General features: G+C 36.9%; 1 protein-coding gene across 2 annotated transcripts in view; it reads right to left on the bottom strand.

Annotated features, from left to right (window-relative positions):
* Positions 1–16,942, bottom strand: part of jam3b (junctional adhesion molecule 3b) — a 78,829-nt gene that overhangs the window by 26,854 nt on the left and 35,033 nt on the right. The window contains exons 1-3 of one of the 2 annotated variants that reach the window (XM_072593179.1): positions 3,956–4,032; positions 3,773–3,838; positions 1,302–1,412 (exon numbers count right to left, since the gene is read on the bottom strand). In XM_072593179.1, the coding sequence (XP_072449280.1) occupies positions 1,302–1,412; positions 3,773–3,838; positions 3,956–4,001 (223 nt within the window). In that variant the 5' untranslated portion in view covers positions 4,002–4,032. Of the gene's footprint in view, positions 1–1,301; positions 1,413–3,772; positions 3,839–3,955; positions 4,033–16,942 lie in introns of those variants that run through there. The other variant, XM_072593178.1, reaches the window with a different exon arrangement.

The following is a 16,942-nucleotide window of genomic DNA, read 5'->3' as shown; positions in this document are numbered from 1 at the left end:
AACAATGAGGTAGCCTCAACTACTTCACTCGGCATGAAATTCCACAGATTCCCAACCCTTTGGGTTAAGAAGTCACTCCTCAATTCATTCCTAAATCTGCTCCCACTAATTTTGAGGCTATGTCGCCTTGTTCTAGTTTCACATGCCAGTGGAAACAACCTCCCTTCTTCTATTACCTTCACAATTTTATATGTTTTTTTTTTAAGATTGTCCCCCATTCTAAATTCCAATGGATATAATCCCAGTCTACTCTGTCTCCTCATAAACCTCTCAACCTAGTGAATCTTCTCTGTACCCCCTCCAGTACCAGTAGTCTCAACTAACATGACTAAAACTGTACACATTACTCCAGGTGTGGCCTCACCAGCACCCTATACAGTTGCAAAGTTACCTACCTGCTTTTAAACTCAGTCCCTCTAGTAATGAAGGACAAAATTCTACTTGCCTTCTTAATTACCTTTTGCACCTGTAAACCAATCTTCTGCAATTCATGCACAAGGACAACCATATCCCTCTGCACAGCATGCTACAGTTTTTTTACCATTCAAATAACAGTCCTTTCGCTGTTATTCCCACCAAAATGGATGATTTCACATTTATCAACATTGTACTCCATCTGCCAGACCTTTGATCACTCACTTTAACTATCTATATCCCTCTGCAAACTTAGAGTCCTCTGCATACTTTGCTCTTCCACTCATCTTAGTGTCACCCACAAACTTTGATATACTTACTACGTGGTCCCCAATTCTAACTCACTTATATAAAAATTGTAAACGATTAGGGTCCCGACACTGATTCTTGAAGCATCCCATGAGAAAAGCACTTATTTATCCCTACTTTTCTTTCTGTAACTTTACCAATCCTCTATCCATGCTCAGATATTACCTGTAACACCGTGCACAGCTTTTTGTGCTGCACCTTGTCGAATGCCTTTTAGAAATCCAGATACATCATATTGTCCACTATACTCTTAATGTCTTCAAAAGAATTCCAATAATTTAGATAAACCTGACCCACCTTTCATGAACCCATGTTGTGTCTGCCCAATGGGACAATTTCTATCTAGATGCCTTGCTATTTCTTCCTTGACAATAGATTCAAGCATTTTCCCCATTATAGATGTTAAGCTAACTGGCCTATAATTCCCCCTCTTTTTTAAAAGAGTAGCCAGTGTTAATCTGCCAGTGAAATTTTAAAAGGGACAAAATGATGAGATGCAAGGGATGGTAATTGTCCTTCTAATGAATACATGCATTTTAATTGATTCAGGTGGCAATTACAATAAAATCAGCCCACACCTCTAAGCCGGTTTTCAAAATAAACTAAATCGGTGCCAGCATTCAATTTCTTCCATTCAACACGAAGCTCACCACTTGGATTGTAGGTGGTAATGCAGGATAATGATACGGCTGGAAAAAGAAATCATGTCAAGATTAGAATTTTTTTGAAGATGCATTTTAATTACAGAAGATGCATATCATCTCTTGAATGAACATTTGCTTTCAAAATGAAGAACTCAGCACATGGAAATGGAATAATTTTCACCTTATTCGTTTAGCATGGCTGTTAACCACTTCAAATCAAGTAATAACAGTTTCTGAGCTCGAACATGAGAATAGTCCATACTGCGCCGATGTAACATTTCTCCAATTCTAATACAGGACAACAGCAAGAGATATTCAACACAGGAAACATCGATGGATATGCAGCAATTAATTTTTACCTTTTAAAATATGTCCCATGTTCCTTTTGTCTGTCATCCTGCCCAATTCAATTTATTCCTCATTCTCTCTCTTTCTGTACCTAATTTGAAATGGAATTTTCCCATTCTACTTGCCACTTCTTTGTCAATTCTTACACGCTTATTTTACAAAACCTTCAATATAAATTGATAAAGGAGATGCAGTTGCTTGCCTAGGCCCTTCACATCCAGGCCCTTAACATCCAGTTTCTGTGGCTGATGTTACCATGCAAGTTACTGGTTTTTTGAGCTTTAAACGTCTTCAGAAAAGTAACAACCAGAATTTTGAGCTAAATCGAGTTTATTAAGCAAGATTTTATAAATAGTTAAGACAAGTAGTGAAGACCACATGGGAAGTCTTTTATCCTGCAAGGTCCAAGATTCTTTAAAAGTTGCAGGAACAGGCCATGCCTTTCTTCTCCTGTATTTGAAGTGATGTAACATTAAACAATGCCTTCAAGGAATCATGCCACAGAAACCGGGCAAACAATTACTGAATTTGCAACATTTATTCCGAATTCTGAGGACACTTTATTCCTTATTAGGAAATTTTTCAAATTAACTCTTTCTCCTGGCTTAAGGGGAGAATCAAGTGTCACTCTACCTCTCCACCTAGAATCACATGGACTAAACGAAATGTTTAACTCTTATGCTATCGGCTCAAGAACTAACATTTTCTTGTGTGTACAACTTTCAGACAGAGAAACTGTTAAAACCATCTATCATAAACCAGTCACATAAACCACTCCACTAGGAATTCTAAAGCAATTAAAAACAAATATTTTTAGCCAAATATCAGGTTGTCTTTTCAAAATATAACTACTTCTTCTACAGTTTCAGTTAATTGATCAAGTCAATTAACAAACAAAATCTATAAAAAAATTCTTGTCTAAAGATGAGCATCATATTCAGTTCAAACTGCTAAGTCATCATACTCAGCTAAAGCTAAGTTCAAACATTTATTTCTTGAAAGCTGACAAGCAATTATTTATTTGTATGTCATATAATTAAAAAGACAATTGCTTAACACAGACCTAGTCCCACAGTGGCAGCAGACGGGCATGGGCCAAGTCCTGGAGCGATGGCCTGTCCTTGCTGTGCTGCTGAGTCCCAGAGAGAGTACAGACTGGAGCCAGAGTGAGAGCAGAGCAACCACAGGTAAATTTGCAAGCCACGTCCCAGAGCGATGGCAGCACAGCAAGCACGGGCCAGCTCCTGGAGTGGCAGCAGAGCAAGTCCTGGATGGAGGACAGTGCGTGGAGGCAGAATTGCCTTGTGTTCTGAAGCCAGCAGGCACAGACTCATTTGGAAAAGGACTAGAGCTTCTAGAACTTAAGTACTTTGTAGTCACATTTTATTATAACTATAGACTTTTAAAAACTCTATCCTAATGCTTACCTATATCTTCTTTTACTCTGTAATAACGCTTAAAAGTATCCACACCAAGGCATTCTGTCTCTAAGGTAGTGCCGAGAGGCAACATTACAAACTTAGCACTGTATTCATTGAGTGCACATGACGGTAAAGGTTATTCTAATTCTAACATTATAGCAATTTCAGGTCATTCGAGCCAGCAAGACTTGTTCTTCACAAGTAGCTGGTTAAGTTAACTGCCATATTAGCAGAAATGCAAACTAAACAGTTTAAAAAGATAGTTAAGACCAAATCCTAAAATGTTACTTCAAACCTATATAGTATGTAAAAACTCATTATAAAAATCTTACAACCAGCTTGTTCAATCAGCAACTTGCCTGCTGCAAATTATAAATTATACCTAAAACATTTTAAAACCTTGACATGGAAGACCAAATCTAATCAATGACAGGAGCTGTTAAATGCCCTGTTTCAATAAATTATAACAATAGCTTTTATACGATATTGTAACAGACCTGAATTTTTAAAAAGTCATATTCCAGATTGTAATTGAACACAGATTTACAAAGCAGCATCAATTAGGAAGTGACACAAAAACACAGGAAATATAATACAAAAGTAGAAACTGAAGTAATCTGAATCATTGCAATTTACCAGTAAATTCATCCGCCACAGGGTTTGGATCACGGGTTGTCACCACTCCTGCCAATGTCTGATAACCTGAACAGGAAATGAACACAATTATTTTTATGAAAATACTTTCCTGAATATAGCAAAGTTACCTCCAAAAATTCTAAAAGCGAGTCACACTGAAATAATGAGATCTCTTAACGGTACACTTAGCAGATGGCTGGTTTGAGAGGCAAAGGGATGCCAACAGCATGGGTTCAATTCCTCCTCTGGTTGAGGTTACCATGATGGATTCACCTTTTTAAGCTCCCCCCGCCCCGGCCTGAGGTAGAGTCATATTACTCAAAAATAGACCCTTCAATCTAACCAGTCCATGCCGACCATAATCTCAAACTTAATTAGATCCGCCTTCACTTATCTCATATCCCTCCAAACATTTTCTAATTCATGTATTTATCTAAATGTCCTTTGAATATTTTAACATCCATGACAGCCTTGAAAGTTCGTTCCTTGTGTAAAAGAAAAATGGTTCGTGTTTTTTTCCCAAAGTCTTACTCCTCTCACCTTATGCCCTCCAGTCTGGGAATCCCCCACCCTAGGGAAAAGACAGCTGCAATTCACTTTATCTATTGGTGTGATGACCTTCAGGTTAAACAACCACTTGGTCTCTCTCTAATGAGAGAAACACCCTCTGGTCTAGTAAGACTGGTGACTTCGTTTCTTTTAAAAAAAAACAGTAAAATACGAAGTTGGGGTAAGCAAATGGAAGTTACTTTTGAATTACCAGAAAGCTGACAATTTTCCCATCCCGCATTGGCAGATAATTTTGAATACCTAGGCAGCTTTGTACTCAATACTGTAAATTTCTTCCAAGAGCACAGTAAATAATTTGCAGGAAAAGTAACAAAAATTTGTCTAACTGAAACATATAGACTCCTGAGTGGGCTTGACAGACAAGATGCTGTGAGGCTGTTTTTCTGAGTGCCAAGTTGTCATCTAGGGGCCATTTCTCAAGATAAAAAGTCATCCATTTAGGACCAAGATGGGGAAATCTCTTCAAGGAGGAAGGTTGCAAATCTTTGGAAATATCAAAACATTCTCCAGGTGCTGATAGATTATATCCTACACAAAGATCAATAGAATTTTGGGATTTGAGAGAAATGAGGAATATCAGCACAGGAAATTAGAATTAAGGTAGTTCAGCCAGGACATTAACAAATAGCCAAATACTTAGAAGAAAGTTCACTTTGTTTCTAGAATTCCCAAAACTCCACAACAATAAGGATAGTCTAATACCATTTTAAGCTTGGTGTATACCAATTAAGAGATAATTGTCGGAGGCTGAGGGGTGACCTTATAGAGGTTTACAAAATTATGAGGGGCATGGATAGGGTAAATAGACAAAGTCTTTCCCTGGGGTCGGGGAGTCCAGAACTAGAGGGCATAGGTTTAGGGTGAGAGGGGAAAGATATAAAAGAGACCTAAGGGGCAACTTTTTCACGCAGAGGTGGTACGTGTATGGAATGAGCTGCCAGAGGATGTGGTGGAGGCTGGTACAATTGCAATATTTAAAAGGCATTTGGATGGGTATATGAATAGGAAGGGTTTGGAGGGATTATGGGCCAGGTGCTGGCAGGTGGGACTAGATTGGGTTGGGATATCTGGTCGGCATGGACTGGTTGGACCGAAGAGTCTATTTCCATGCTGTACATCTCTATGACTCTATAATACCACTACCATGTGATGCAATTGTCAGCTTGGTATAAGGCTAACTAGAGGAATGCTTGTCTTCATGGTGTATAAAATTCTGAGCGTGAATGAAATGATTGAAATAATGCACATCGCAAATGTTCGAGATCACAACGGACAGTGCAACTGTTTCAATATGCGATGGATCAAGAATAAGTTTATAGATACTGCACACTTCTAAAGGACCAATTCACGATTTCCCAAACACAACTGGGTTACAGGTATTCTTCTGTTTAATGTTTGACATATTTTATAAAATTTCCATTCTTTTATCCTCTCGATATCTCTTGCTATCTCATTTGATTCAAATTCATCATATTTTCTTCTATATCACTCACTGTTTATTCCTGCTTCCACTGGTTTACAAGACATGCAATAAAACATAATTGCAAAGAGGTTCTTGATGCAAAATTAATAACACTATGCCAATCCACAATATATGGCACATATATGGCACATATAGTGCAATGTAAACAATGAGATAAAATTTCCTTTTGAATAGGACTCAATAATTCTTTGGAGAACACAACATATTCCCTTGCTTTAAAACCTGCCCTCCTCTCGCGTCTTCCCCACCCTACAAATTCATTTGTGATAAAACGTGGGACACACCTGGACAAAGAGCCAAGTCAGATTAATTGATCAGATGTAGTCAGAATACAGTGCTTTGCAATAAAGTGTGATGGTTAAAGCATCAATAGTTATTTGGAAACCAGGCAAAATTGAGTGCAAAAAAGTTTTCTGTAACCATTCTAATTTAATTATGCATGATAACAATTTCTTACTGGAAGCTTTTGGCATGGTTTAAGTAACATAAGATCCCCAAGTCTTCAGTCTGGCAGAAATCCAAGTTGTAGCTCAAATTAGATTTTTCATTATCCATCAACACACCTGGACAAAACTTGTTTTTGATCTAAAAGTTTTGCAAGATTTATGCTCTAGATATGTTTAGAACAATTTCAGTTCTCCTGTTAAGAACCCATGTCAATTCTGTATAATTTGGCCACTATGCACTAATACTTAACTAAATATTAGTTTGCTCGTACTGATAATCCAGAGACCCCACCGAAATTTCTGGGGACATGGGTTTAATCCTACCATGTCAGCCATGAAATTTAAATTCAATAAAATCAGGAATAAAGACCTCATTTAGTGTGATCATTTAACTACTGTCTGTTATTGAAAAAGTCATCAAGTTCACAAATATCCTTTAGGAAAAGGAATATCATCCTTACCTGGGTTTGGCTGACATGACTAGCAATGTGGTTAACTCTTAACTATCTTCTGGAATGAGTACCAATTATTCAAGGACAACGAGGGATAGGTAATAGATGCCAATCTTGCCAAACAATAGCCACAATTCATACAAATTTTTTTAAAATGTTATTCTTCAGCACAGTAACCCATGTACTAGTGTATAATGGAGAGAATATTTACTCAGCCTGCTGAAGAAAATCATTAACAGTGAATACAAAACAGAAGTGTTTGGGAACATTAGTAATACCCCAACTGCTTCTGGATAGCAAAACTGGATACAATTAATCATAGCCCTAAGTGTAAGATCTCTCTAACTATATTAATAATTTCTGAATTTTAATGCTCTTATCCTTTTCCATCAGTCCACTGAGGAAAGGACAATTCGCAAGAGGGAAAAGTGGGTAAATTCATTGTAATCTTCCACTTCCAAGCTTACTAGATGTTAATAAAGCTATAATTGGAATTCCTAAGTATTACAAGAATTATGCCAAATTGAGAATTAATTTTCTTCAAATTATTGAACCATACTTACTGGAAATACTTTTCATCCAAATATAATAACAAAAATAAAAGCAAAACACTATGGCTGTTGGAAAGCTGAACTAAACACAACATTATGGAAATGCTCAGCAGGTCTGGCAGCATCTGTGGGGCAGCATTTAACGTTTAGTAGAATACAATGAGTCTTCAGTGATGAAAATAATGCAAGTTAAAATTCAACAATGAAAAACAAAGGAAAAGGCCTACAGGTCAGAAATCTCAGTGAACAAAAGGTCAAAACCAATCATTTGTTCGGCCAAAACAAAAAGGTTGGCTAAACTGTGCTGAAGACCATGGCATAAAGTTGAACCTCAAAGCATACTTCCCAACCTGGGCATTGGCTTATATGCCTACCGACACATTTTGGTGTCAAAACATCGTGCGATTGTCTTACACGTTGTGATCTATATTAAAATATTCTCACCCAAAAACACAACCAGTTTGTTGCCTATTCAAGACTACCACATGCTTTCAAAATTCGAGAATAACTTCAGGCAGTTGTATATGCATTTATGGACAAGCAAAACTGATCTTTTGAAATGTTCAAAAAGACATAATTTGGCTGTTAGATTGGAGTTTATGAAGCATTTTATCAAAGCCGTACTCAGATTTCTGTCGTATTCATGTCCCTTCTAAAGAACTGTATGGTTGTATTATTAATGCTGGTATGCATGATATACTGGTAACCTGGAATATTTCACAGTTTTGTCTAGTTAGATACTTTGGTTCCAATCCCTTACACTTTTGAAATTTAATATTCAATTCTCAAATTTAGAACTTTTGTGCTAGGTCATTACATTAGCTTACTGTAAATTGTATGTTCTAATTCTACTATCACCTCTTGTTTAAAGCAGCCTTCCAAAACAAATGATGATCTACCAACAGCCAAAATGCTAGCTTTAATAGTGTGCTTTGGGATGTATTTACCAAAAAGTGTATTTTATGCTATACTACAATTATTTTACAGTAGTGCACCACCAACCAATAGAAGTAGACCATTACACAGAGGCCATTGTATTTGAAAATCCAACTGTACCATTTAACTCCATTTATTAACAAAATAATTATTTGTTCTTGGAGTACAACTAACAGTTTAGCAAATTGATTGTGCTGCATTTAGTTCATACAGAAAGTTGGCTAGCCTTTGGAATTAACAGATGAATTCATAAATTTTGACAGTATGAAATAAAAATGTCATAGTTCTCACGAACGCTTCCAGTTCCAGTATGATACTCGAAGTGATACAGCTCCATATGTTGTCCCGTTTCCCCCCCTCCCCCAATCAAAACAAAATGTTCAGAGGCACAGTATAGTTTTACCTACTCCATATTTATTCTGGGCCCTGGAGGGAGAGAGAGAACAATCACCCATGTGCACAGAGTCATGAGTTCTCTGTCATCTCTGGAAGATCAGTTTCTTGATGAATTATGTAGTCATTTCACAGGGAGGAGAATCCAGATAAGGAAACATACATATTGAATAGGTAACCGTTACAATCAATGAGTGTCAATAGTAACGATTAAGCCATCTGCTGTTACACAATGAATGTACTTAACTTTAACTGGCTTCACATGATGAAAACTTTTCACCTTGTTAAACTGACCTTACATAGTGAATGCTTCCAATATTGTTAAATGGCTCTAAATAATGAATGCTTTTCCACCTTGTTAACCCATTACCCTTACCTCCAGCACCCCATTGTTAACTGCAAGTTCTTATCTGATCTGAGTCATGCTCAGGTAACCTTTGTTTCACAAAACTCAGAACTTAACTCTTTCCCTACCTACCTCTATGCACACTCATATATAGTATTCTGCTTGGAGCAGTGCTGTACAAAAAGCAGTTCACATCTATTAAGCATTATTTCACTAGCTACAAATCGAAAGAGATCAGCTTCTTGCTTTCTGAACAAAATTTCAAAATGAAGTGTGTGTATATGGGGTTATTACAACATTTGCTGAGTAAACTACTACTGTTTATAAATAAGTGTTTGTCCATTTATGACAAGAGGCAAGGAGAAATTTGAGGGTTGAATGTCTTCAGAACTCTGCTTCAATCACCTTTTCAGGAATAGAATCTTTAAATATTTTTAAGACTAAAACAAATTTGTGATGCAAGAGGCAGTCAAAGGTGGTGAAGGACAGGCAGTATGTGGTATTATCAGATCAATCATGACTTTACTGGATGGTGGAACAGGCACGAGCAATCAAGGTATATTCCTGCACCTAATTTGTATGCTCATCATCAGAACAGCAACTAACAGCAACTCGTAGGTCTTTTTTAAAAATTCATTTGCAGATGCCGCTGGCTGTTCTGCACTTATCCCTGTCTCTACTTGCCTTTGAGGTGGTAGAGCTGCTTTCTTGAACTGCTGCATTGTGGTTGACCCACAAATCTCTTAGGGAGAGAATTTCAGGATATTGATCCTGCAACAGTAAAGGAACAGCAACATATTTCCAAATCAGGACGGAGAGTGGCTTGCAGGTGATGGTGTTCCAATGTATCTGCAGCCCTGGTCTTTCTAGATGGGCGTGGTCACGGATTGGGAAGGCGCTGCATAAGGATCTTTGGTGAGTTTCAGCCGTGCATCTTGTAGATAGTACGCACTTCTGCGAGAGAGCATCAGTGGTGGAGGGAGAGGATGCATGTGGGTGTCGTGCCAATCAAGCAGGCTACTTTGTCCTGGATGGTGTCAAGTGTTGTTGGAGCTGCACCCATCCAGGTAAGTAGGAAGTATTCAATCACATTCTCCTTGACTTGTGCCTTATAGATGAAGAATAGGCTTTGGGGAGTCATAAGGTGAGTTACTCGCCTCTATTCTGCTCTTGTAGCCACTGTGCTCACGTTGCAGATCCAGTTTAGTTTCAAGTCAATGATAACCACCAGAATGTTAATAATAATGTTATCACTGAATCCCACACTGAATGTCAAGGGGTAGAGGTTAGCATATCTCTTTTCACTTGACTAGCCTGGGAGACAGCTCTCCCAATTTTGGCACTAGTCCCCAGATGCTAGCAAGGAAGGGCTTTGCAGGAACGACAAGGCTGTTTCAGCCATTGTCTCTTCCAGTGCTTTGGTCGATGCCAGGTGATCCGTCCAGATTCACTTTTTTTGAGTCTTTGCAGCGATTGATAAAACAGAAATGGCCTAACAAGCTATTCAGAGGGCAATTGAGAGTCAACAACATTGCTGTGGGTCGGTAGTCACATATAGACCAGACGAGGTGAAATGGCTGATTTCCTTCCCTAAAAGGACAGTAGTGAACCAGATGAGTTTTACCAACAATCAACGATGGTTTCATAAAAACTGAAATAACTACAAGTGCTGTAAATCAAAAACAAAAACAAAAACAGTAAGTGCTGGAAAAGCTCAGCAAGTCTGGCAGCATCTGTGGAGATAAATCAGTTAACGTTTCAAGTCAAACCCTTCCTCAGAACTGAGAAAGGTTCTGAGGAGGGTCACTCGAACCAAAACGTTAACTCTGAGTTTGAGTTATGACTGACAATGACTTATGCCCGAGTCTGGCTTAATAGTTTAGCAATAACACCACTGGGACATCGCCTCGCCAATAAATTGCCGATTTATGGTAGCGATTGCTAAGCTCATACACACATTCTGCAACCATGTTCTTGTTCATTACTTGTGTTACAGAACTACACAACTCTTCTTATAAAGAAATTTGAAAGTATATTACTTAAATTGAATAATACAATGAGAAAGTGTCACTATTTTCACTTGTTCGCCTCCATATCAAAAATTGTCATGCATTACAAAATATAATCAAAATCTTTGCTAAGACAGATGAGAAAAACAAATTTCCCTTGTGCATTTCAATAGAAACAAGTTGGGGCTTGAAAATTAGATTCCGGATTAGTGGTGCTGGAAGAGCACAGCAGTTCAGGCAGCATCCGAGGAGCAGTACTGCTCCTCGGATGCTGCCTGAACTGCTGTGCTCTTCCAGCACCACTAATCCGGAATCTGGTTTCCAGCATCTGCAGTCATTGTTTTTACCTGCTTGAAAATTAGAATCTACTGTTGTTCCTTTAACATTTAAGGCATTTTTATGTTTAAAATAAATTAAAGAATTTTAGAAGCAGAGCAACTTAATGAAGGTGAAACTTATTTTGGTTTAATTAACTTCTTGAAACACATTCCTGGATAAATAACGGTTTCAAAAACAACAACAAAAATGCTAGAAATGAAAAAAAAGTAGCAAACATTGGAATATGTAAGATGACAATAATAATTGTTTCTTTCCAATGGCAACGGGAACTGCTATTATTTGTAAAAAACCATTACAAAACAGCTTTCATCATCATTCAGCTTTAGTCATGTTTCAGGTGGATTCTATTGTTGCAATCATGTTCTCTGTAAACATACATTAGTTGTTTATTTTGTTTCTGCATTTTGCAATTAGAACTATTTATAGCGTGGCACAAACCTGCAGAATACATCTGAATAATCTGCTGTCCAAAAGTACAAAACTAAAGCACAAAACCTTTGTATATTAAAAGGAATCATTACTGAAACAGAAAATAATTTCAATCCAATCCTAATGTGAATTGTCCGGATGCTCTAAATCAAAACTGGTTATGCCTTTTATTGTGATTATCGTATAAGTCTTTGAAATTTATGTCCCAACCTTGCTGGAGTTTCTGATATCTTTCACAAAGTCATGATAATCCCACAAATGCAAAACAGTTCTCAATTGTGCCCAGGAAGACTCTGCTCCATTTCACAATCTATTCATTTGGAATGTTCTTGCTAATGGAAGTTGCAAGATCTGAAAATAATGAATTACCAAAAATCCAATACTGTGATGTATATTTAGATTAGTAGTGTCATGGAATCTTAATGCTTTATCAAAATGGAGCATGAAAAAATTCCCCTTGGGATTTCAGAATTTGAATGCTAGTCACAATTCAGATTCAATTAAATTTGTAAAATTATGTTAACCCTACTGCCCTCCACACTACATTAAAAAGTACCAACTTGCAGGTTATAATAAACAAGATTTTACAAAATAATTTCATGTTGCTTCTGCAGTGCCTCAGCGTATTTGCTACCCTAAGGTTTATCATCAAATTCAAGATTCTCAGCTGTTATAACACATCTTAGTATTACAGCTTCAGCAGCCTGTTAATTCAGTCTTGAACCGTGGTATTGTGAACTATTTAAACAGCTGAGGTTCTTGAAAACACTAACTTTAAAGCACTTGTTACATTTTTCTTATTTTAAATCATGTCATGCTTAATTAGTTGCCATAATCAAAGGGAAATAAAAGGAAAGAAAAAAATTCTAATGAAAGATCAAATTAATTACGCCAAACAGCTGAAAAACAAATCTAGTAACGACCATACATGTATATTAATAAAGCTAACTGCTTCAGATGACAATGCTAAAGTTTAATCTTCAACAGCATGGCTTGTAATGTAGCAAGCAATGCAAACTTTTTAAAACAGCTGACATTTTTCAATATAAGACGACAGTCTTCAGGGTCACACATGGCCACCTGCAGTTTCGAATTACAGTATCTCATGATGCAAATAGGAATTCTTTTTTTAGGCAATGCATCAACATTAATGCTGCAGCACCTAAATATCTATATAAAAGTCAATTAAATTGGTCTTTAAACAAAGTTCATAAAAGGTGCTTGTTTCTTTTACAATTACATTTTAGAACAGAAAAAAATACAATTGTGACAAATATGTTTAATAAAGTACTCAAATTTTCCACATCAACACTACCAAAATATTATTGGAAAAATGTACATAAAAGTACAATGGATATATTCGTTCTTGAGAATTCATCAACTGCAATATAGAGATCAAAATCATTTATGATTTTGTGAAGTCATTGGAAACTTGGTACGAAAACAAAAACACTATGGATGGCAGAAATATGAAGAAAATGCTTGAAATAATATAATCATATCACATATTAAACTTTTCCTCTCCACAAATGTTGCTAGCCTTGCATTGTATTTTATGAAACTTCTTTTATTCACTGCAATCAATAAATTTGCACCTTCATTCTAAACAGAAACCACAGAATTAGATATCCCAGTAAATTTGTTTTCTCCATAAGGGTATTTCTAATTCCAAGTCTGACGTCTTGTAACGTACACTTGCATCTCCATTCTGTAAACTCCGTCCCATCACTCTGTTTTCTAAATACAGGTTTCTTCTCCAATGGATTCTGACATGTAAGAAGCAGGGATATATCTATTACTTTTAGGGTACTGCCAATAAGTATGTTCACCAAACCAACTAACCTGTACGTGGCTTGATTTTGCTTCTCTGAAAATTTGTGCAAATGAAAATGGAATCATTACCTGCATTTTGAAACACCGATTTACAGCACAGCCTTCTGAGGTCTGGGACTTCAGTTCACCTGTTTCCTCACATTGCACTGTGTAGTTAAGGCTGAGCTTCATGAAGGAAAGTAGCCACCTTCCACAGTGCAGTTTAATTCCATGCTTGTCTCATTTATATATAATTCTCAGGTTCCATCAATATACTATGCCTGCCTGGTGGATTTAAACTCTGTATATTAAGAGATTATGGCTAGCACTTTCTACTGAGTCTAATATTAGAATGCATTTTTCAAATAAATAGTTATAGCATATGTCAAAGTCTACAAATGAACAATCTTGCTATCATTTAAACATTCAATCATGCATATTGACCTTTTAACTGACTGAGATGTTTGGTACTACTAAAAGGCAGCTCCTATTTTTCTAAAAACTTGTCAGGTTAAGTTTAAAATTCTGAGCCCTACTTCCAAGTCACTGTCTATGATAATATTAAAAGAAAATTCACAGCTGCACTTAGACATCCAGAGCTATGTCATGCACGATTAACCACTTTGATGAGTTTTTTCCAGCATACTTTCCTTTTTAAGCATACACAGCAGAGTATAAAAATGTACAGAGCAAAGGTTCACATAAGAAAAAGCACAAGCAGCATAAAGGGGCAACCTTTCAGCACACTTTGAATTTAAACTTGTAGGTGAAACAAAAATGATGTTGCAATTAAATTACATCTAGATCATTATTCCACAGAATACATTTTGATGTGAATAAAATTTAGTGGAAGTTGAACCACTTCCAAAGATGTTTCTAACACACTCAATTTAAGCCAGTTAGCTTTGTGAACACACTCCAAACAACAACTGGATGTAATGCATTGGAATGACTTTATTCACACAAATTGAAAAGGAAGGTGCTAAGGGAACTCCAAATCAGGACACTGGACACTATAATTAGCAGTTCCATAGGTTTAAGTCCCAAACAGAAGTGAGAAAAGGTTCTGGGGTCAGGACTTTGGGTTTTTGGCTAACTGGAAAAAGCTGAGCAGAGAGAGAGAGAGAGGAATCAGAGAGCAAGAACTTAACAATTCTGAAATTACTTGCTAAAATTTAATAAGAAAAATGTATTTAGCCCACTAATCAGGACAATGCTTTATCCTTCATTCATAAATTTATGAAGTATATTAAAATTCAGCATAAATGTCTCATTCATTGATAAATGGAAATCATCCAGATTATTTATTGTACATTTATCTACATCTTAATATAGAAGAACGTTTAACACTTGATCACAGGAATATGTGGTTTCTTAATGATGGCTATCTCAACAGATTATACACAGCACACAACTAGTATGCCCCAAACCAGATTCTGCCAATTTCCCAGCTGCAATTCAAGTTAATTCAGGAAATCCCAAACTTTGACTTACTGCTCAATCTCTTTTTCCAACACCCCAACAGGCTCCATTTCAGACCCTGACTATTTCACTCTTGCTAAATCCCTAAGTCATGGTTTTGTCACCTGGAGAATTCATTCCCAAACTAGATTTCCTACCCTCAATGTTCTAAACGCATCATAAATTCTGCAGCTTTTACTGTAGTTACACTAATTCTGACTCCTTTGGTGACCCTAAGAATTCCACAGTCATTTCTACCACCTTGCTACCTCTGTTATAAAAGCCTCAAAAATCATCCACTTTTGACAACTTTCATTGTTTTTCTAAAAGAAAACTCTTATGTTTTACATCGGTTTTATAGTCAACTTAAAGTAGTGCTTTTAAAAGCACAAGGATAGTTATTATTGCATTGAATGTTGGAAGTTAACAGGAAGGGCAGAAATCAAATACACAGGTAACAAAAGCAAGCATAAAATGTGAAGACATAACCATGTCTTCAAAACAAATGCCTGATACCAGTTCATGATTAGGTTCTTCAGCTGGATTCACTTGGCAATCCCACAGTAATAAACTGCAAGCTGCCAGGTTCCCTTCTTGATCACTGTATTGTTCTAGGTATTAGCAAACCTCATGAACATAAATAAATTCTAAACACAGCTCAATTTCACAATGCCATTGTGGCTGGACATGCTCTTGCACACAGCTGTTAAACTTTTTGTGGAACAGGTTACTGTAAGTGAACAACAATAACAACACTGAGGCAATTGGACAAACAACTGTATCTCAACTACTCAGATTCAAGGATTGTGGAAAAGCAAAGATAAATTAAAATAGGTTCGGTAGATTCAGTATTGATATAGGTACAGGACTATTGGATTAAAAGAAAAAGTTGGAAATTTTTAAAATTTATTTTTAATATTTTAAACAGCTATCATACTTAAAGGAATGAAGGCATCACATTTCTAAGAATTAATTTTCAGGTGGAGTTTTCTATTACACTTCTTGCAATACTAAAAAGGTACTTACAACATAAAGGCCATATCTGAATCTTTTGACATTTGTTTTTTTCCTGAGTGGGGGCAGTGGAAAGAGGTGAAGGAGGTGCCCTGATCTTAGGATGTGCCACATTTTCCACCTTCACTTAACAAGATTGCTTCTGTACAGATGGATTGCCAGTAGTTGTTAGTCAAATTAAAAATGTAAATGAGGAGGTTTGGTGCTGGTGGGAAGAAGTGACTAGTATCGCTCTAGCTGCCACCTCACCCCACCATTTCGTACAGCCACAAAGGTATACCTAATGTACTGAAGTAGGACTGATCAGAAGTATTTCTGAAGATGTGATTCATGGGATGTTCCAATCATGGATGTCATACAAACGCTATTAGACTTACTTTACAATGATGGGGTAAATGAGAATGCTTATTTTTAGTTTTGTACCAGAAGCTGTTAAGAAATTCAAAGGAGGCAGCATATTAGAAAGCAGGTGGTGCACAACCTGAAGCAGGAAATGGGAAAACCTTCCCGTCCATCCCATGCCAACACCAAAATTGCCAGTCTTCACGTTTGTTTTAGGAACCCCCATTTCAGTTCTTATGTCTACCTCCTAAAATTGAGCAATCTGTAGTTTCAAGCATTTTGCTGAGGCTTTAAGGCACCTTACCGGCACCTCCTGAAATAACAGTTTCCAGCTTCTGTAAAAAGGAAAGCTCTTCACCCAGTATCCATCAGGCAAAAAGACCAACTCTACCCCTGCGTGGAAATGGGGATATATTTTCTTACAGAAATAGATGGGTATCTTTTTGGTTTATCCAGCTTTCTTAACAGCATTCATTTCACAAAAAACACATTACACTTGTAACTCAAGCACACAGTTACATGTTCAACATTTGAGCACACAAATTGATTTGGTGTATGGAAGGTTATCCACAGTTTCATGTAGCAGT

The sequence above is a fragment of the Chiloscyllium punctatum genome, chromosome 23, assembly GCF_047496795.1.
Source record: "Chiloscyllium punctatum isolate Juve2018m chromosome 23, sChiPun1.3, whole genome shotgun sequence".
Taxonomy (NCBI): Eukaryota; Metazoa; Chordata; class Chondrichthyes; order Orectolobiformes; family Hemiscylliidae; genus Chiloscyllium; species Chiloscyllium punctatum.
This window is presented reverse-complemented; position numbering and strand designations above follow the sequence as displayed.